The 21,854-nt window shown below is 39.8% G+C and overlaps 2 protein-coding genes across 2 annotated transcripts; one reads left to right on the top strand and one right to left on the bottom strand.

The window, feature by feature from the left end:
* Nucleotides 1-1,292: 1,292 nt before the first annotated feature.
* Nucleotides 1,293-9,132, bottom strand: rnf25 (ring finger protein 25). Its single transcript, XM_050069819.1, has 10 exons — nucleotides 8,898-9,132; nucleotides 8,565-8,636; nucleotides 6,028-6,124; nucleotides 4,598-4,665; nucleotides 4,418-4,487; nucleotides 4,194-4,265; nucleotides 3,846-3,992; nucleotides 3,677-3,766; nucleotides 3,441-3,578; nucleotides 1,293-2,227 (listed from the first exon to the last, which is right to left on the bottom strand). Exons 1-10 carry the CDS (start codon nucleotides 8,912-8,914, stop codon nucleotides 1,541-1,543), a joined length of 1,458 nt encoding a protein of 485 aa, XP_049925776.1. The 5' UTR covers nucleotides 8,915-9,132; the 3' UTR covers nucleotides 1,293-1,540.
* Nucleotides 9,133-11,392: 2,260 nt separating this feature from the next.
* On the top strand, nucleotides 11,393-18,607 carry anapc2 (anaphase promoting complex subunit 2). Its single transcript, XM_050069925.1, has 14 exons — nucleotides 11,393-11,755; nucleotides 12,357-12,606; nucleotides 12,705-13,026; nucleotides 13,312-13,444; nucleotides 13,547-13,775; nucleotides 14,254-14,373; nucleotides 14,495-14,612; nucleotides 14,952-15,130; nucleotides 15,213-15,354; nucleotides 15,931-16,006; nucleotides 16,286-16,489; nucleotides 17,159-17,291; nucleotides 17,882-18,123; nucleotides 18,236-18,607. Exons 1-14 carry the CDS (start codon nucleotides 11,657-11,659, stop codon nucleotides 18,443-18,445), a joined length of 2,457 nt encoding a protein of 818 aa, XP_049925882.1. The 5' UTR covers nucleotides 11,393-11,656; the 3' UTR covers nucleotides 18,446-18,607.
* The last annotated feature ends 3,247 nt before the right edge of the window (nucleotides 18,608-21,854 follow it).

The raw sequence follows: 21,854 nt of genomic DNA, 5'->3' as shown, positions 1-21,854 counted from the left end.
TAATCCTGCAATAACCTTTCAAATAGTTATTTTCAGTAAATATTAAGTATGAATTTATTTTTCTAAAATGACCTGCAAGTTGCTCTTTAATAAATGAGGTGCTCAACTTTGACTGCCCATTAGGCTAACTGAGGAGGAAAATTTAAATAATAGATAAATAGTAAATACATTTAAATAATCTAAATTTCCAGCTGTGGTTTCCTCCACTTTGATTGTGTATGTTTTGGTAAGAAATTAGTTTGTTGGTACTTGAATGAAAATAAATGTTACAATAGACACTGAAATAATAAAGATTTAAAACTGTATTTTAACTCAACATCCATCTCAAAGATGGGAAAGACTATGTATTAATGCTGGTGCCACCTTCAACCCTCTGTAACTACTTTTTATACTATGCTTCATGTGGTATATTCACTACTGTTAAGTATTAAACAATTTGTAATGTATCAAACCACCAAATCATCCTTCGGGCAGGTTGCAGGGCCTTTAAACAGCTGGTCAATACTGGCAATATTTTACCATTTTATTGTCACTTTACCTTTATATATAATAAAATTTACAACTTCTCATTTACATATACATTTACAACATTCCTGTTTACACTCATTTTACCATTACTGTGCAGTGTATCTGTCTAGCAAACATATATTTTATCCCTAAATTTGAAATTCTGCACTATTTTATGTCTTAGATCTTTGTTTTTACTTGCACACTTTTCTTTTCATACATACTTACTAAGCATTTTTGGATAGAATCAGAAAGACAAGATTTTCAAAGCACATGATTGCTTGTTTGTATCTGTTATGCATGACCAAAAATTACTTGAAACTTAAATAAAACCACTATTTTTGTGTGCCAGACTTACAGTACTCAGGGCAAAATTGTCCTTTTCAGACCAATAACTAAAGTCTTATCGGGCTGGGGAGTTTATCCAATTCAGCCCCATTGACTGTAGGTCTATAGCATGTCTCTTTTGGCCCTTTACCTCTTCTCCTATGGAGGAAAAATTATTCAGATCATTTACCAGAGTACTAGTACCAAAGCCACGGTGTAACATGCAAGTACTTATGTAAAAGTACTGTAGAAGTATTATAGTTTTTATCATTTACTTTAATTTGGCAATAACAGTAAAAGTATGACCTCAGTCTGTCTGGAGTATTTCTCTGCTAATATTTCCTGCACAATTTCAGTTGCTTCACATAACAGCATAATCAAAGCTGCAGCAGTTAGTGTAACTGAACTTAATTAACCTTCTTTATAGAAAACTACAGGAAATACAGACACTCTGCAACTCACTGACATCCAGGGGAAATTTAATTTGTAGTTCTTCCAAGTCATATTGCACCACAACAAAAAGCAACAACCATCTGTATCCGATATTAGTGTGCATTAAAGTGCATACCAGAGACCAGAATAACGGCAATGTACAGGAGGAAAGGATACTACAGTGAATGTCGTTTCTGGTGCAGGGCTTTAATCTATGCAAACGGATAATGGAGGCACACATACATTTGTTCATTGGCCCTCCTGTTGCCCTTTGTCATAGCACCTCCTCTCTTCCTCTCTCTCGCTCTACCACTTTGTGCTGAAAGCCCCTGCCATGACCCCGGCGGGGGCCCCCTCCTCTGCTGTACAGGTTATTGGGCCCTCCTCCCCTGCTTCTGGAAGCTCGCCCATCCCAGTGGTAGCGTGCGGGCCCAAGGGCTCCGTTGTCCGGGACAGATCGGTGAGGACCCCTTCTCCTTCCATGGTGACCACGACCGCCTCCAGAGTCTGCAGCATCTTTTGGGCATTCAGTTTCCAAGGCTGCCTGGCACATTGGCTGATCATCTGGAGACACTAAGGTCTCTTGTTGCTCTGCGTGGACACCCCTGCCTGTTTTAGACTGACATAATTCTGCATTTACTTGCACTTGTTGGCCATGGTTACCCTGAGCTTTGGCTTTTATTGGTCTTTCAGTGCAGTCTGAGGACAGAGACAGTTTATCCAGGTGCTCTGTGATGGGGGCAGCTCTCCGGTGTTGTGGTTTGGACCTGCCTCCTCTCCTTGGCCCCCTCATCTGGTTCTGACGCTTCTGGCCCTGACCGCCTCTGCAGTGGGACAGTCCAGGAACAAACTGGTCTGCTCTGACACCAGTTTCATAAGAGGAAACATTAGACGCAGAGGGTACCGGGGGACCAGGAGAGACATCTGCGTCCAGGTTTCCATTTTCAGCAGCAGATGGAGTCTGTGGGAGTTGACATGTATCACTATAAGTGTTTTGTACAACATTATATAGGAACAGTGCTGATAACACAGCGTTGGAGTTGGATGATGGTGGATTTTTGACACATTTGATAGGTGATGATAGCTAGGTAAGCAGTTGGCACTTCCTTTCAGCTTTTTCTTCCAGCACAGAGATGAAAACGATATTTATCCTCTTATGTGACTCTGGGTTTGACAGCAAACAGGAGGATTTCCAAAAAGATTAATTTTCCCCAAGTAAGTAGCGTGAAGTTTTTACGTCTAAAATGCAGCTAAATACATGTAATTTTTTTAAAAAGATGTATTATTTTGTAGAATGAACAGGGTTCCAGTCTGGACTATATTGATTCAATATTGCTGCAAACAGAAATGTATAACACAAATGTACTCAAATGGCCACTGATCAAGTTGGCCTGTTTTTTTTCATACAACATATTTCAACAATATATACAGTCACTTAAAGAGATAATTTGCTGATTTCCAATCATATCTGTAACACCCATCATCAGACTTAAATTAACGGAAAGGGGCAGTGCTCAGCAGCAACGTTAATAAACAAGACCGACCGACCAGCACACCCTGCAGCATTGAACAACTAAAGCCAACTCTGTCTCAGTCTGTTTCACCACTGTGCAAATGTGAAAGCAACTTTGATTTTAAACTGCAGTGAAAGACACCTCACTCTGAGTTTTTGGTACTTAAAACCCGGTTTTTCAGAATGAGAAGTCGCTAAGAAGATTTCCTACCTTTTGCTGAGTTCATATTTTTAACACTCTTCACAATACAAATTTTAGAAATGCATATCTATCAAAGTCAGTGATAAGTAGATGAAAAGACCATTTTATATTTGTTTAAAGGGTTTACTTTAAAATATATGACTGAGGAAATAAAAATCTACGTTGGGAAGTTAATAACTTATCAATATTAAAACAATTCTAAACATGTGTGTGGCCTTATGACATTGACCCCACATACTCCTGGTATGAAAGGTACAAGATCAGAAAGGTGAGCCATGCAACATGTATCCAAATTTGTCAGTGTGTCAGACAATATCAAAAGACAGAATCACAGACAACCCAAATTTACTTGCATATACCTCTTCGGTGATGCATTCAGTTACTTATACAGATGTCATGTATGGTTTGTGGCACCTAAATGCATCTATATGCAGCCATATATTTCTGATTTATTCGTACCTCGTTGGTATGGATGAAAAAACGATTTGATTCCACCTCCGGGTCAATGATCCCACCTTTAGACCTCTGTCTTTCCAAAAGCTTCTGGAGTTCACACCACTTCTGTTGAAAAGTTGAGCCAATCGCTGCTTCGTCCATCTGAGCAAAACAAAACACAAAGCCTTTGGATGTTTAGTCTTGACCTTGGAAACTGCATGTTAAGAACCTTGTTGTAAGATTATAAAAGATGGTGTCACCTCAGGCAGCTGGGGGGCAGGGGAGGACAGAAGCTGGTCCAAACTATAGCTTAGAGGCTCTCTACACACCGGACACACCACAGTCAGCTCCTGTGAGAGGAGTCAGTGATTAAATAGCTTATAAAGAAAGACACAAAAAGATTTCTTTGACCAGAACTCTTCAGCTGACCTGATAGTCTGTTCTCTCTCTAGTCTTGTCCTCCTCTAACTCCTTCTCCCTCTGGCGGAGCTCCATCTCAGAGTGGCTGGCATAACGACCGAGACAGTGTGAGTGGAAGTAGTGATAGCAGTTAGTCTTGGAGAACGTCTCTCCCTCCTGAGGACACAAAGAACACAGACGCATGAATAGGTTTGCTAAGATTTTTAGCAGAAGCAAATTTCAGAAACATTTCTCGAAACATCTGCAGAATACAGTCCTGTATTCAATTTTTTGCCCACTTGAGGGAGCAGCTGTAAACACAACACTGACATATGATCACATTATAAATTAATCATATTTTTATTTTGTCATGTGTACCTTAAAGCCATAGAGGCAAATGACACAGTTTCCATGAGGAATATTGCTCTCAGTCAGGATTTCTTTAGCTTTCTGGGAGAGAAAAAACAGAGGAAAAGTTAGAAAAATTACTTCAGCAGTACTGCTCATCATTACTTTATTTGTATTTATTCAAAAGATAATCATCCACTGGAATCATAAATTCCCTCAAATGTTATGTTAAGAAAAGCTCTAAATATAGTGACCTCAATGAGCTGATACAACACAGGCGAACCCAGACAGGACTGAGCCTCCAACTGAAGACACTTTTGGACACTAAGAGAAAGGGGTGAACATGATTACAAGATTTTACACTCAGTATTAAACATTTCCTGAGCAGAAAGAACTAATACTGATCTAATCAGTCCACAGCTTCAGTTCATTACCTGCTGATCTTGTCATCAGAAAGCCCCCGTGGGTTATGAATGGAGATGGCTGGAGAGGACGAGGGATACTAAGCACACCAAACAGGAAGGAGAGAGTCAAACTTGTGTTCATTAGTATTTCCTGATCAAGTGAGCTGAGCTTTAAATGATTTCTCTGGTGATAGTTTACATTTTCTGTCATTGACTATAAATGACATGAAAAAAACAAAACCAGTATCTTCTAATATGTATTATCTGTGTATCAAAGCTTTTGTCTTCTTCTTCTGTGCCGTAGAGCTCCATTGTTGTCCAAAACTTATTAAAAACAAATGGATGAGTCACACTGTGGCGCCAGGTGATGTGTTCTTTCATTACTATGAACACACCCACACACCCACCCACACCCACACACACACACTAGTTTAATTTGACTTAAACAAACACACATCATTTTGCGGCCCAAAATATTCACTAAAGCACCAAATGTAGATTAATCCTCCACTTACAATACAACAAATGCACTATTTCCTCCTGTTTGATAGAAACTACAGTGACCAGCTGTTTTAGGAAATTACTGAGCCTTTTTTTTTTTTTTTTTTAAATGAAACTACATATTTCTGAGGTATTTTTTAAAGATTTACATCTTCAGTAGTAAACAAAGAGGCTTGAAGCTCACAGCCACAGACAGGAAGTCAGAAAGTATTTAAAGACAGATAAATATAATATTGGTTTTGGTGTTTTTAATGGGATTTAGAATTTAGCAGTTCTGTCCTTAACAATAGAATATAGATAAATAAACTAGAGCACTCGGAGAGCGCAGACCTCCACCAGGCAGCTCGGATTTCCCGCCATTTTATTATTTTATCCACTTCACTTCAACCGATCAACACCAACATTGTATTATTATATCTGTTCCTGGTGCCATTATCAACCTTTCCTGAAAATTTCATCAAAATCCGCTCAGAACTTTTTGAGTTTTTTTGCAGACAAACAAACAGACAAATGCCGGCGAAAACATAACCTCCTTGGCGGAGGTAATTATCACCAAGTCATGGAGAGAAAATGTTGGCGGTGTATCAATAAAACATAACACTGACACTGAAATACTGAAACCCAAATAGAGCTCAACAGCGACAAACCATATTTGAACGGCTCTAGTTCTGTGAATTTCCCATTCATTCACTCCACCTTTAGTAAAGAGTTTTATGCCTGGAACCAAGCCACCAATTACCTTAAGAGTGATTGAACTACCCAACCCATAAACCACTGCAGTTGTGGCTTCCACAGGAGCATATACCACTACTTCAAAAATTGTGGTAACTCTACTTTGGATGGTTGTGACATTACAGCTAATAATCAAATACTCGATTCAGAGTATGAATGGGATTTTCACTTACGGAAACTCACTGCTGAGCTCTACAAGGAGCAGGATAAGATAATGGAGAGCGTACTTGCTGATCAAGGGTCAAAGTCAGGGTGAGACGCACAAACTGGGAGACAGAGTCCTCCGCTGTGGATGGGTACAGGACCAGGCTCACGTCCCAGCCCCTGGAGGACATAACAGAACAGCAGCTTAAACAAAACAGACAAAAATCTGGAGCCAAAGGAGACAGAGAAAGTGTTAAAACTCAGAGCTGAAGTGTCATCAGATATCAGCCAGGCTGATGCAACAACACGGCATCACAAGGCCCAACAAGCTACAGAAATCATTTTCTCTGTGCAGACACTCTGTGCCCAACTCTATTAAAAAATAGGTGAAAATAATTGTTTCCTTGCTCATTTTAAAAACTCTACATTATAGGCAAGATCTTTAATTAACCGAAAGATTAATTTGTTGAAAAGATTTGCCCATTCTCAAAATACAACCTATTTAAATTAAATATGAATTAAATGATCTGGTTCATGATAATCTTTGAGCGTTCTGTACTCATCAATTTACTTGTTGTGGTTCATCAAAAAACATTAGGTCATGTGAATCTGATGAGCACTTTACAGTGTTAAACGGACAAATTATTCAGTGGAGGCTGGTGTGATACTCTCCCTGTTAGATAGCAGAGCTTTGGTTAAGTTTTCAGTGTGAGCTAATTACAGTCTGTCCTCCAGCTCCACTCATCATGACAGCACTCAGAACGGTTTTGGTTTTTCTGTATCATTTTTCATTTATCTAGTAGCTGTTTAAATTGAGAAGTAGAGACGACAGAGCTGCTAGCTGTAAGCTGCATTAAGGTCTTGGGAGGGTGTTACACCAAATTCTGTGACCTGAAAATGAATTTCAGGTATACTGCCACTGCAAATGTTTTAACCAATCTGGATCACATGCTGTATTATGATTGGTGTTTCCAAAAAAATGGTGCCACCATGGTATTCTGTGCCACTACAGATCAATTAGTTGGATGAAAAAGACCAATGTGTGGAGTAGATGTTAGCAGGTGAAGTGCTACTGCTCTGCAGACACACCTAAACTCATTAAACTTTGTGCTCCCACAGTTCTGCACACAATGTGTGACTCTCTCTCTCTCTGTATATATACATATATATATACTGTCACAGTTTTAGGTTAACAGCTTTAGAAATTTGAGGCCTTATCTTAATACTATTTGGGTCACAAAATCTGGTGTAACACCAGGACAGCTTTGTTGTATGAGGTTTCCACATCAAATAGTGTTACCGTGATATGCAGATGTGGTTATCTTTGCAGGGGCTGGGTTATGGTTAGGGCAAAGGTTTGGGTCTTAGGGAAGAACACAAAAATCTGGGGCATCGATACAGATCCAAACACTGATAAAGTGTCTTTATTCCAGAGCTTCCCCACTTGTATAAGTCCTCGCCCCTATCCTGGACCAGGGTTGGGAGAAGTGTCCAGATCCTTTATTCAAGTTAAAGTACTAGTACCACACAATGAAAATATGCCACTACAAATAAAGCCCTGCATTCAAACCCTAACTTGAGTAAAGGTATGTAAGTATTATCAGAAAAATGCATCAAAAGTACTTGAGGTAAAAGTATTGTACAATAAAATGTTTCTTGTCAGTGTTTTAGTAATAAAGTTGATATTTTCACTGCTGTAGATGTGTAAGGTTGTGGTCATTTGAGCTCCTTTATGTACTGTTGGTAGTTTGAGTTACAGCAATGCATCATATTCTATAAAATCATCATGTACCAGTCGCGTGGTTGTCCTGTGAGGACCACATATCGTTAAGAAGTCAACTTTTCATGGTGTCAGAGATACAGCCCTCTTTTCAGCTTTGTGACGATGCATTTTCCAGCTGATCCAAGAGGTTTTAGTAGGAGAATTTTCTCAGCACATAAATAAACAGTTTATCAGAAACATTCAACATCAATACATCTGGAGATACATGTCTTTCATTGGTCAGGAAAGGGGATGAAGAACTATAATCTGAATGTTTAAATGCAGTACCTGAATTAATGTGCTTAGTTACATTTCACCACTGCTCTGTACTGTAAAGCATTAATTAATCATAACTTATAATCAAAGCGAGTAAAGCAAATCACTAGAAAAAAAGTGTGGAAAAATATTTTAAATTCAATATATACTATTATATAAAATTTGAATAATTAAAAACAAATTTTTTTTTCGAAAAAGACAATTATTTTGGGTGCATTAGCTGAATTTTCTGTATATCATCCCTGCACAGTGTAATATTGATTATTTGTATTTTTTAATTCTTAGAATAATTATTTTGTTCATATTATTATTGTGTACATTTTATATATCTTGTTTTGTTTTTCTATAATGTTGTTTTTTTCTGTGCTCGAATCAAAAGAAAGAAAAGTTTTATTTTTAATTTACATTATGTAAAATTTAACAGCCTATAGTTTCCATCATTTGATGGTCCTGAGGACAGAGGGATGACGTATGCTGTAAAGCCCTGTGAGGCAAATTGTGATTTGTGATATTGAGCTTTATAAATAAAATTGATTGAAATTGATTGATCATTTATAACTGATGTGCATTCAGCTGTCTCACCCGTCTTCTTTCCTGTTGACCTGCAGTTCATCCAGGTAGATCGACTCCAGCACCTCAATTTCAGACAGCACACTGCGGAGAAATAAATATAATATTTGATTTTTCCTGCTGCCTTTACAGGTTAACGTTCACACAAATCAAGCTAGCGTTAGCGTGTTAGCTCACATACTATTGCTAGTGAACATTAGCAACAGCAGACCGTATGCATTTCATCAGATTTTACTCAGAGCACAATGACCGTCACTGACCATATTGGCTGTTGAACATATAAAATGGTTCTCAGAAGGGTGTTTGAGGTTTAAATGAGAAAAATCATGCTGTCAACAAACTCACTCGCACTCCGCTGCCATGATGATGTTTTCTGAGTGAGCCGCTGCTGAGCTAGTTAGCTGCTGCAAACAACTGATGTACGACGCGGAGCTTTCAAAACAAAAGTGTCACCGCCATGAAGTATCGTTAGTGATTCAACACATTAGAAATCCAGCAGTGACACCACACACTGAACCTTTATTACGTCTGCTATCAGCATGAGATCCATATTCATGTAGGCTAAGGGAGTGTTTCTGCCGGTGTCTAATTTGAAACTTTTATTTTGAATGTCTTCACCGGAAGTGTCATGTTTCTGACTTGACGTTTGTAGTGTTGCCGGTCATTGAAATCAGAAGGTGTTCATCGCCCTCCAGTGGACACAATATATAACTGCATCTCCGTTTTTTGCAATTATTTCTTGAAAGGGGTCGGATATTAAAACAAAACCATTCCCGCACAGGTCAAAGAAACTAATACATTATAGAACAAGGTGTAGCTGTACAACTCTTAGGATACGCTGCTTTCCGGTGGTCACCTACCTGCGCTAACTGTGAAGTTTTATTTTATGGTGTAACCGGAAGTTTTCCCACAGTCTAGCTTGATGCTAGTGACATGCTGTTGTAGTTCCACACAATGGCCAATAGGGGGCAGGAAAAAGTGACTTTAGCTACAGATCTGACATAAAAGATACTGAAACATTACTATATGTTAGTGCAATGCATACAAATGTTGATGCCCCTGTTTCACGTGTAATATTTAGTTCTACCTGTTCATAAAAAAAATGCTTATGCTGGTATTAACCTCAGATTTTGACATAGTTGTGCAGTTCCTCACTGTGACCACTGGAGGGCAGTGCCTCGCCATTAATCAATTTGTGGTATATATATATTTTTTCCCCCGTTAAAGGGTTTTTTTGGGGGGGAGTTTTTCCTTATCCGCTGTGAGGGTCCAAAGGGATGTCGTATGCTGTAAAGCCCTCTGAGGCAAATTGTGATTTGTGATATTGGGTTTTATAAATAAAATTGATTGATTGATTGATTGATTGATTGATTGATATAATATAAAAATCACTAGAAAAAAAGTAAAGTGTGGAAAAATATTTTAAATTCAATATATACTATTATATAAAATTTGAATAATTAAAAACAAATTTTTTTTTCGAAAAAGACAATTATTTTGGGTGCATTAGCTGAATTTTCTGTATATCATCCCTGCACAGTGTAATATTGATTATTTGTATTTTTTAATTCTTAGAATAATTATTTTGTTCATATTATTATTGTGTACATTTTATATATCTTGTTTTGTTTTTTTATATTGTTGGTTTTTTCTGTGCTCGAATCAAAAGAAAGAAAAGTTTTATTTTTAATTTACATAATGTAAAATTTAACAGCCTATAGTTTCCATCATTTGATGGTCCTGAGGACAGAGGGATGTCGTATGCTGTAAAGCCCTGTGAGGCAAATTGTGATTTGTGATATTGAGCTTTATAAATAAAATTGATTGAAATTGATTGATCATTTATAACTATGAGTATACATTGCCCTGAGGTGGCCAAAAACTACAACTGTATTGAAAGTTTTATATTGAATGTTTTAACCCGAAGTAATACTACGCTTACGACGCTCCAGTTTATTGTAGTTATTCACTGTGGCCACTAGAGGGCAGCTACACTGGTGATTCAGATCATACACACATAGTCACCATGTCTATTCATAAAACTATTTGTATTAATATATTCATTATAAATATTGATGCTTCAAATCTTTGCATTAATCACACAATTTATTTGTACATATAGATATTAATTACACAAATATTAATACTGTGTAAAGCCAGACATTTAAATTGAGTACTGCAGTTCCTCGTTGTGACCACTGCGGGGCACTCAGATCATTTTACACTCAGCTCAGCTGTCAAGTCCCTCAGAGTTAAAGTGAAGACAGACATAATATCACTAACATTTCCACAAGCTTAGTGTACTTTCGAGAATTCTGGGTTCTGTTCTCCTTTTATCTCACAATCTACCGACAGTGTTCTCAAGCATGTATGTCTCGTTGGCATGTATCACATCCATGAGGCTAAAGTGCTTCAGATTACACCAAATATCTGTCTGTTTGTGTTGAATTACAAAATCCCCTCCACTCTGCTAACAGATAAGACAACAATGAAAAAGACAGCTACTATGACATCTCAAATAGCTGATACAATTATATCTAATACAAACAAATGAGGTGCATTATATCTAGGTTTTCATCTACCTCGTACAATTACAATTTGGTTTTGTTGTGTTTGAGTTTGCTGTTTGACATGTGATGTTGAAATGATCATTTTTCGGTGTTATATAATTAAATATGTATCTACACAATGTACTGTTAAAAACTACTAACACTTCCTTTCATCTTTAAAAATAAAACTATTAACACCAACGCGGAGCTGCAGTTACCGACCTACCTGCGGAGGGCAGCCTTGAGCTTCTTGGCGCACAGTTAGCCTGTAAACCACTCGAAGAAGAAGAATACGAAGAAGACGACGAAGAAGAAGTAAACCCGCGATACGCGAGCTCGAAGAACCATGTAACAATATTTCAAATTCATAGCAGAAGGGTTTTACTGACAATTATTATTTTGTAGAGATTAATAAATAATATATATATATATATAACACATAATGGGAAATTGTACATGAACGCGTGCGACGTTGTAAAACTACAAAACAAATCCAGAGTTTAAATGTTTCACTCACACAAGCTAGTTCGTTGTTTCTGAAGAAAGTGCAAGAAAATGGAGGAGATTGGGATGGAGTCGGACTCAGCTGAAACGTCGGGATGTTCACCACAACAAGGTGTTGCTGACGCTTGGGAAACTGTCACCGCAGCTTTGGTGAGTGGACTCACGTCGCCTAATGGGCATAGACGCTAACATGGAGTGAACTGAAGTCGCCGGAATCCATTGAAATATTGAATGATTTGAAGTTTCTTGCTTGTAGCACCGGTTAATGCACGACAGGACATGATTTAGGACAGTTCAATAAATAGTAGCGGTATCCGGCTGAATTCGGCATATGTAATGATGTCTTTGCGGCTTTGCCTCTGTCTTTATTTACCTGTCATTAATGTTTTTAATTAATCCATCTTTATGTGCAACACTACACTAACTATTTGCCTGCGTATCTATGCAAAAAAAGAGTCCAAGACTATGGACAGCTTAAGTCAAGTTAAATTTGATTATCCCACCAACGGATAAGTACTCTTATTCATGTCCAGGTGTGGAAATAAAGTCATCACTTTAAGGAGTCTTAATGTTTGTAAACCCACCTTGAAAAGTGTCCAGTGTATGTAATGTCTTTGGCCAGGCATCTTGTAGTTTTTCATGTGACATCAGCATGGATAGATCAGTAGATTTATAGATATTAGATTGCATAGGCTACTACAATCCAGCAGAGTCTATCAGAACAGATAACTTATCTTGGTTTATTTTGTAGACGTCTCCTGGCTGCTCAGTGACGGAGCAGGGCCTCTCGGACTCATTAGCCCTGCTGTGTAATCAGGGTCTGGGTCAGCTGCTGAGCGGTTGGCTATTGGAGACTTTACAGATGCGTCTGTCCTCCTCTGTGGTTCCTGAGTTCTGGGCTGGACTCAAACAGCCAGAGAACGAGCTGGAGGAGAGAGGCAGGGCCTGGGTTCTCCTCACTGCTTTTCGGACTCTGTTAGGCCGACTGGACCCTTTCTTGGGCAAGTGGAAAAAGCATAATGAGTCAGTTAGTTCAATGCTGATTACTGATTTATATTAATAGCAACATTATTCAACCATCCCCCTTTCCTCATCCTAGGTGGTTTGGAGAGGCTGGGGATGTGGCAGGACGAGGGCTGCGGCAGTCTATGTGGCCCTGGGCCCAAGGGCCTTCAGGAGCGAGCCTTCACCATCATCAGGGCTCTTCTCCTCTTCTCCCCCTCCCCTGTTCTCCAGGAGAGAGTGCTGGAGTTTTACAGCAGGACCTTCTCTGTCTATATGAGCCAGGAGGGGCAGGCCGAGGATGGGGCCGAGGTTCCAGACAGTGATGAGCGAGTGGTCTGCCCAGGCTGCGGGGTCCCAACACAGCAGTGCTGGTGTAAGGAGGCCTTGGAGCAGCTGCAGGAGCTCAGCCACATACTGTGAGTTCACTCAGGGACAGGGATACTAAAGATAATTAATGAACAAATAAAATCCTGGTGACAATTTCCAATGTACCTTTTCAATTTCTAATGTATATACCCTTTTCATTTTGACTCAGCTAATATTTATAATGTAGTGCCATTTTTCATTTGTCAATACCTGGGGCTGAACTGATCAATACCTTTTGTATTAAAATCAAATCATATATATCAAATGACTTGTTGGTTTGGGATGAGAAGAAGAAAAATACAGAATATCATCAGCTATGTTTCACGTTGTTATAGTTCCAAACTCCACCTGCTGGAGTGGGTCAGCTCCGAGGCTGTCACCTCCATCCTCCACAAGCTCATTGAGCAACGAATGGAGCAGCACTGCAGGGGCGAGTACGAACGCTCTTTCCTGCTGGAGTTCCAGGAGGTAAATCATCTGTCCATCTCCCCACGATCAATGAATGTGATGTGAAGTCTTGTCTGGATAAACCTTTCATTAGCTGTTGGCTGTTGTGTTTTGTGTGAGCAGTGGCTGGAGCTGGTGCTGGGCTGGCTGAGCAAAGTGTTTGCAAGTGAGGCGGACAGAGACGGTCTGGCACCTGCTCCCAGTGTTCCCGGAACCCCAAGTATTCCCAGCATTCAGACCGGCCAACCTGGCAGCAGCTCCGTCCTGAAGCAGTGGAGATGCCACATGCACCAGTTCTTCTGCAGGATCTATGTCAACATGAGGATCGAAGAGCTCTTCAGTATAATCCGAGGTGAAAGAGAAGACTGTGGTTTATTGTGCTTATTTTAAGGAGGTCAATGTGTTTATGTTATTCTTCTATAAACAAATAAAAAAATCTTTTTTTCTGGGTAATTAGAAATGAACTACAATTGTATTGTATTGTATTGTATTGTATTGTATTTTTTCAAAACTGAAGATTTTGTGCACTAACAGAATATCTGAAGATCTAATGTGTATGATTTAGGAGGATATATTGGCAGAAATGAAATAGATTTTTTTTCCCGCTGCTGTCAGTCTTTGTGCTAAGCAAGGCTAAATAGGTCCTAGACTTGTCTCTGTAGTGGACAGGTCGCTGATCTTTAAATCAGTGGACTGTAGTGAAATAAGTTAGGAGTTAAGAGGAGTTAGCGGTTTAGAATTTACTTACTACATTCACATGCACAGATTCACAGGCATGGGTTGCCTGCCTGTTCTTGTGCTTATTTTCATATTTCCCATCTTTCTTTCAGATTTCCCGGAATCTAAAGCTGCTATTGAAGATCTCAAGTTTTGTCTTGAAAGAACCAACCAGAGACAGCAGCTTCTCACATCATTAAAATCTGCTTTCGAGAGCCGTCTGCTTCACCCGGGTTAGTTGGCTGCTGAGATTAAAGTATAGTAAAGTGTTTGTTTAGTAATAACACAGCAGAACAAAATGCTTTTTCAAGTGTATCTTCGTCATCCCATTTCTGTTTTACCATCGATTCTCAGGAGTCCACACATCAGACATCCTCACGGTTTATATCTCAGCCATCAAGGCCCTCAGAGAGCTGGACCCATCCATGGTCATCCTGCAGGTTGCTTGCCAGCCAATCCGCAAGTACCTCAGGTGAGTCAATTTTTACTTGTACAGGGTTTTTGAAACATTATTTTTAACATGAGATTACATTTTGAGTGTGTTTCTATAACACTGCTTTATCTTAAGTTAAACTCTTTCTGGCTGATAGCTTTAATCTCTTCCTGATCTTTGTGTTCTAGTTTGACATCAGTTGGTATCAAACTTCATTTATACACAGAAATGTTTTAAGGAAAGATTATACAGCACTTAACAGCATGAACAATTAAATACACTGCATAAAACGTTTGAACCAAAAGAGCTGATAAATTAAGGAAGCTGATCATCATGTTTAAGGCTGAGTTTTGTTAAAGCTTCTGTGGTGTGTTCAAGGACTCGGGAGGACACAGTGAGACAGATTGTGGCCGGTCTGACTGGAGACGCTGAAGGCTGCACAGACTTGGCCTCTGAGCTTTCCAGAGGAGATCCGGTGACTCTTGAGATGCAGGACAGCGATGAAGAAGGCAACGACCCAGAGGACTGGACTCCAGATCCAACCGACGCTGTACCCGGTCAGTAAATGCACCATGTTTTTTCAGCTGCTTGTACTTATTGTCCCCTGGGTTTTACCGAGAGTGGAATGTTTTATTTCAGATAAGATGGGCTCAAAACGTCGTTCATCAGACATCATCAGCCTGCTGGTCAGCATCTATGGCAGCAAGGACATTTTTATAGATGAATACAGAGCAGTGCTGGCCGACAGACTGCTGCACCAACTCAACTACAACACAGCCAGGTACAACTGAACAAATACACTATGACAAGCTAAGCTAGATAAGCTTGAGGTTTTCTCTGATATGTCCCAGTGAAAATAATAAATCAAGCAGTGGAATACAAAACAGACAAAAACTAGAAAAGTGCTGGGGGCATGTGGGTGGGGAACAAGGATTGCAGGTCAGGCTGTGTGTCCAATTTGTGTGCATGACATTAGTGGAACAAAGAAGAGTTCATACTCACTCACTTGTCTCTTCCAGCTCCCTTACAGTGAAGATGACGGCAAAGAAAACAAGAACAGTTTTGCGCAGGAATGTGCAAACATTCACAGTATAATGTATGGAGAATAAGTGCAATTATGTACAGGTGTACAAGCTGGAAATGGGAAATGATGATAACACTGATATGACAGGAATGTGGCATCATGGCAGGTGGAGCTTTATAGAACTTGTTTGAAAAATGTACAAATGGAAATCAGTTAACTTTTGCATTTTGGATCATTGTGACTATTTGTTCCTGACAGAAGCAATGTGGGCTTTGTCCAAAATGTCAAAGTCTGAAGTTCTTCATATACTTTTGTTCTCTTTTGTGTTTGCAGGGAAATTCGTAATGTGGAGCTGCTGAAGCTCAGGTTTGGGGAGTCTCACATGCATTACTGCGAGGTCATGCTGAAGGTAAACACTGTAACTATAATCCCCTTTAAACAGTTCAGTGTGCAGCATCACCCTTACCAAAGCGATCAGCTCCCAAACATGCATCTTATAACATGTTATTTTTATTAACTTGGGGTTTTTAACTATTAATCAGATAAAACATGCAACACTTTACCTCTGGTGCTAGACATTATGCAGACCCAACAATTAATTAATCTAAAAAATGAAAACTAGATTCAAGAATAAGAATATTAATTTGTCAGCCGTAGCCATATTCACGCCTTCCTTTCTCCTGTCCAGGACATGGCGGACTCTCGAAGGATCAACAGTAACATCCGTGAGGAGGAATCGAGGCTGAGCGAGGAGGAGCAGCCACCACTGTCCCTGTCATCCATCATCCTGTCCTCTGAGTTTTGGCCTCCACTGAAGGAGGAGAAGCTGGAACTCCCTCCACTCGTCTGCCAGGCCATGGAAGCCTACACACACCGCTATGAGAAACTCAAGGTGGAGTTTACCTGCCGCTTTACACCAACTCTCTCTTAATATTCTTTAAGGACGAATAGGTTGCAACAGGGTGGTTTTGAATGTTTTAGATTTTTTTGTTAAAACATGAACATTTTCCAAAGTGTATCCCCACTTTTGAGCTCATTTCTTCAAACTAATTTTAATATAATCTGTACATCTGTATCTGTGTATAATAATATAATCAACTGGTAAATTATTAAGTTAGACATGAGACTTGCTGCAGCCAATTGATTAGCTAAAATGTTATGACTTTTTTGCCATAGGTATAATTATCACATAGAAGTGCAATTTTTATTTTGAAAAGCTTCACTGTTGTTGCACTTAATGACATTGCACCACCTGAGATTTCAAAGTTGGCTGCTTAACAGCAACATTTTAAATGAAAGAAACAGCTTGCATTACACATCATATCATTTTCAGCCTCCATGTTTGCTAATTGCTTTCTCTGGATTAAATTTTGAGACAGTTTGTCAGCAGCTCATGCGTGTATTGTTTCATATTATAAGTGCTGCCCTTGGCTTTTTTTTTTGACTAGTTGAGCAATCAGTAGATTATTTCTGTTTTATTTGCATTATTTTAGACACCACAGAATACTGCTGTGCTGCTCTGGATTGAAACTTTACCAGCAGTTTTTCTTCTGTGTTTCAGGCCATGAGGACACTGAGCTGGAAGCCTCACCTGGGCTCAGTCACTCTGGACCTGGAGCTGGAGGACCGCACCCTTGCCAACATCACCGTCTCCCCCATCCACGCTGCCATCATCCTGCACTTTCAGGAAAAAAGTACAAAGTTTTCCTCTGTATGAAATATAATTAGAAAAATAGGGAGTCATATTGTAGCTTACATTTGAAAAAATCTTTGTTTGCCATCTTTATGAGAGATAACATCGGATCATATTGATTTAAAATTACACTGTAATCTAATTATTTTGGGTGATTTGTGCTCCATGCTGTGGGTATGCAAGATGAGTGAAAAATATATATACTCTAATATATATATAAATGTTGAAATCTAAAGTGTAGCACAAGCAGCTGTCAAACTCTTGAAACACTTCATGCAGCTGTTCTGCAGTAAAATCCTTCCAGTGGGATTCCTACTGGAAATCACACATTCATATGATTTCACCACATTCCTGGTAGTTTGATTTTGGTTTATATCAATAGACAGCAGTCAATAGAGTTGATGATAATATAATGCCACCAAAAGAATTTTACATGTCAGAGGTTTGCTAGCAAAATGTTTATCTCTTAAATTTTCAAGAGAAAATTACAGCTACCAGAATTGAGGATATTTTTTAACATTTGCTTCACTTATAAATATTCCACCTCAGTTCCAATCCAGTTTTTGTAATCTTTTGTTTGTTGTCCATTAGCTTCTTGGACATTGGAGGAGCTGAGCGTGAAGCTGGGCGCCCCGAAGGAGCTGGTGCACAGGAAGCTGGCTCTGTGGCAGCAGCACGGTGTGCTGAGGGAGGAGGCAGGAGGCCGCTACTACGTGGTGGAGACGGGCTCGTCCAAAGAGAAGATGGAGAGAGGTGTGATGCTGATCGACAGCGATGAGGAGAGAGACTCCAACACCACCACCCAGTCTGAGCAGAGGGAGGAGAAGCTGCAGGTGCCCACAACACACACACATACACAAACGCACACACATACACACACATGCACAACAGCACAGTGAAGGACTACCTGAAGCCTCTTAAAGCTTTCGTTCTCTGTCTCTGCAGTTGTTCTGGGCCTACATCCAGGCCATGCTGACCAACCTGGACAGCATGACGCTGGACCGCATTCACTCTATGCTCCGGATGTTTGTTGCCACGGGACCCGTTGTCACAGAGATGGACGTCAATGAGCTAGAGGCCTTCCTGCAGAGGAAGGTCAGGGAGCATCAACTGATGGTCTCTGCAGGCGTCTACAGACTTCCGAAATCCAACTGATGAAGAGGAGCATGAGAGCGAAACAAGGACAAACTGCTCAAAAGTGACGCTGCATCCAGTTGCTGTGGGAAATATAGGAAAATGCTGTACTCCTCAGCTTCTGGGAAGAAACACTGTTAAAATTGCTCATTGTAGCTATCAATAAATGACCTGCAGACAGAACCTGTTTTTGCAGATTTGTTTTGACATCACCCACAAGTAAGTATCAGTAGCTGAAAGAGGGTGAAACTCTTCAATTTCATTCATTCAGGGTTGACATATAGAGACAGACAACCATTCACACTCACATTCACAGCTACGGACAATTTAGAGTAATCAATTAACCTAATCTGCATGTTTTTGGTTTGTGGGAGGAAGCCGGAGTACCAGGAGAAAACCCACGCTGACATGGGGACAACATGCAAACTTCGCACATTAGAGCTCCCCCACCCTGGGTTCAAACCAGGAACCTCCTTGTTGTGAAGCGTCAATGTTAACCACTGCACCACCGTTCAATTTCAGGGTTATGTGATATGAATGCAGCATCATTTTATGAAGGCTATTCTTCTGAAAGGGTTGGTTTTCAAAATAAAAGCACTTCAACACTTTTTATCATCAGTGCAGACAGTGATGATGCTGCAACTGAAGTGAAGTTGTTGTGAGGGGCATTAGTGTTGGACACTGAAGTATGTTGTCAGTGTTGGGGAAGCTACTTTGTAAGCATAGTTTTGCAAGCTGCCAGTAGCTTCACACTGGCAGACATTAAACTAGTGCAAAGCTATTCGAGGGAGCAATCTAGTTTAGTTAATCAAAGCTACTCAGAAAAGGTAGTTCAAACTACTATTGTAACAAAATATTCAAAAAAGTCACATGCCATTAAAAAAATGCCAGTTGAGTTAATTACAAAAAGTGCACACTTGTTCACAGGTCATACATAAACCAAAAAATAAAATACCCCACTATTCATGGGAAAGTGCAGGAATCTTAGCTCTGGTTTTGTATACAATGTCCATCAGTCAGAAACTAGAGTCCAGGTGGAACTATTACATTAGGTAGGATTACTCAGTTAGCCAGGTAACTTCTAAAATAGTATGCAACAACTTATCTGAACATATATTAATAAATAACAATAGTCAACACTTCTGACCAGCTGATACCTGATATATTCAAGTGTAGTTTTACAAATTCTGCCTGACAAAATGTAATGCCTGGGCATGCCCTCACAGAGGTCAGGATAAGTGAAAAGAGCGTGGGGCTCATAGACATATATGTCTATGTATATATGTCTATGGTGGGGCTGGGTAAAGGGGATTCAAATACAGAAAAGAAGCAATGGTAAAGTAAAAAAAAAAAAAAAAAAAGTCTTCTTTTGTGGTCCAAAATTGATCGTAGTTTCAGGAGTTAAAGATATACTATGCAGGATTGTTGGTGACTTCATGAACATGCTTACCAGTGAAATAAAAAGCCAACCCCAGTTTCTTCCCCAGAACTGATTAGAATTTGGTGGTCTTAAGTCAGTGACCTCACAAAACATGTTTTTGGTCATAACTCAAAAATTCATGAACTAATTAAAAATTTTCAAACATGTCTATTAGAATAATATAATTAAGTCATGAGATTTAATATCCAAAAGGTTTACTTTATTGTGACATCATAATGTTCTGCAAAAACATTTTTCTGGACATTATTAAACGCCATAACTCAGGAACAGAAGGGGAGACATTTGGTCAGATACTGAATTGGTGACACTAATCATTGGTACCCACATTGAAACTGTGTTGATTGTGTAGATCATCTGTGCTGCTGTGTTGAAGATGTTTGTGAAGCATCTGCGTTTTAGAATTTGTAGCTTCTTTGCAGCAAAATGCATATTTGAAGCAATGTCAGCTGTCACAGCTACATGAGTCTGGACAGAGATGGGTGTAAACTGTAACTGCAACTTGACCTATACGCGGAGATGAGGAGGTAATTCTATTTTAGTTTGTTCTGACACTTAATTTTTATATATATTATGAGACCACTACTTACTCTAAGAATATAACAAAAACGAGAGAAATGAAGACTAGAAAGGAATCCTCAGCAAAAACCACGCGTAAGCAGTCAAATAGAAAATAATTTGTGTACTTGCTTTGTTTTGTTTCATCCACAGAGCAGAAGGAGACAGAGAACAGTGCAGTTTTCTTCAATTTCAGTCTCGTTTACACCCAGTGGTGGTTCTAGCCTAAATGGCGCCCTGGGCGACACCCCCTACAGCACCCCCCGCCCCCCCTCTAAGGTCAAGTTCATTTTATTTAATTTTTTAAATTTTCTATATAGCGCCAGATCACAACAGAAGTCATTTAAGGCTACCTTCCCTATAGAACAGGTCTATAACTTGTTCTTTTATTAAACAAACTAAATAGCCTTATGTTATTTATCTTATTTACACTATGGCATGTCATTGCTGTCTCTATATGATTGCGCCTTTACAAATCTCCTCTGCTGTCTGTATCGCGCACGGCAGAGCTCCACCCCAGTGTGCGCGCGCGCGCACACACACACACAAACACACAGACACGTGCGCACACTTACAGGTTAGCACACTAGAGCGTAGTCTCTTACACAGACGCCGATGACATCAGCACGCTGGCTGTCTCTGTCGTCTGCGGACATTCCCATAGGAAAGTTGTAATAGAACTAGCGCTGGCTCCCAGTGGCAGTGATGTGATTGGATCCAAATCTGTGTACTTCCATACTTCCTCGGCCAACGGCTGATTAGCTTTGCCTTACACCCGCCTACACCAGTATTGCTGTTCCCCAAATTGTTGTCTGTAGTACAACAGAAAAGGAAGTGTTCAGTGCATCGCAAGAAGAAATTAAAATGGATATGATTTAATTTGATTCAGCTATATTGCAGAGCTGCAACGTCCACAAAATTGGAGAAATTAAGGATTTACAGCGACTCTGTCTAAAATTCCTGATGCAGGAGAAGAGATATGTTTTGGCCTGTTTACCGATGGGATACGGTACGTCTCTGTTACATGTAATGATGCGCTCACCTTGCCCTGAGTGCTGCTAATTCTAGCCCTGGTGGATAGGTCTATGCCCCCATCCTTCACTGAGTCATAGATCCAATACATAGTCGTGTCTGTTCCAATGTCTGTTACCGTGTAATCCACTTGTGCTCTTGCTGACTCTTGGGGTATTTTGCCTCTCTCGGCTGTAGCTAATTTTGGCTGTAGCAAGGCTGCTAGGCCTCACCACTGCTGCCATGTGTTGCTAGCCCATGCCAGCACCTTTGGGGTCTTTTCCCTCCTGTCAGCTGTATTTCCAAGTGGACACATGGTCATTCCCTTGTTGTCAGCTGCCCTATTCATAGCAGTCACTAGCTGGGCTAGTTCTGAGTTCAAATAAACACAAGAAGTTTGTGCTCTAGATAAAGGATCAGCGC

This window comes from Epinephelus moara, chromosome 18 (assembly GCF_006386435.1).
Source record: "Epinephelus moara isolate mb chromosome 18, YSFRI_EMoa_1.0, whole genome shotgun sequence".
NCBI classification, from domain to species: Eukaryota; Metazoa; Chordata; class Actinopteri; order Perciformes; family Serranidae; genus Epinephelus; species Epinephelus moara.
This window is presented reverse-complemented; position numbering and strand designations above follow the sequence as displayed.

Excerpts from the sequence above, each read along its gene's own strand:
- rnf25 (XM_050069819.1), bottom strand. Across the intron at positions 3,993-4,193 it reads TTTGCCTCTATGGCTTTAAG|GAGGGAGAGACGTTCTCCAA; the intron begins GTACACATGACA and ends TTGTGTCCTCAG. Across the intron at positions 2,228-3,440 it reads TTTTCATCCATACCAACGAG|ACTCCATCTGCTGCTGAAAA; the intron begins GTACGAATAAAT and ends CAACTCCCACAG.
- anapc2 (XM_050069925.1), top strand. The coding sequence starts at position 11,657 with ATGGAGGAGATTGGGATGGAGTCGGACTCAGCTGAAACGTCGGGATGT. Across the intron at positions 13,445-13,546 it reads TCCTGCTGGAGTTCCAGGAG|TGGCTGGAGCTGGTGCTGGG; the intron begins GTAAATCATCTG and ends TTGTGTGAGCAG. Across the intron at positions 18,124-18,235 it reads AGAGGGAGGAGAAGCTGCAG|TTGTTCTGGGCCTACATCCA; the intron begins GTGCCCACAACA and ends CTGTCTCTGCAG.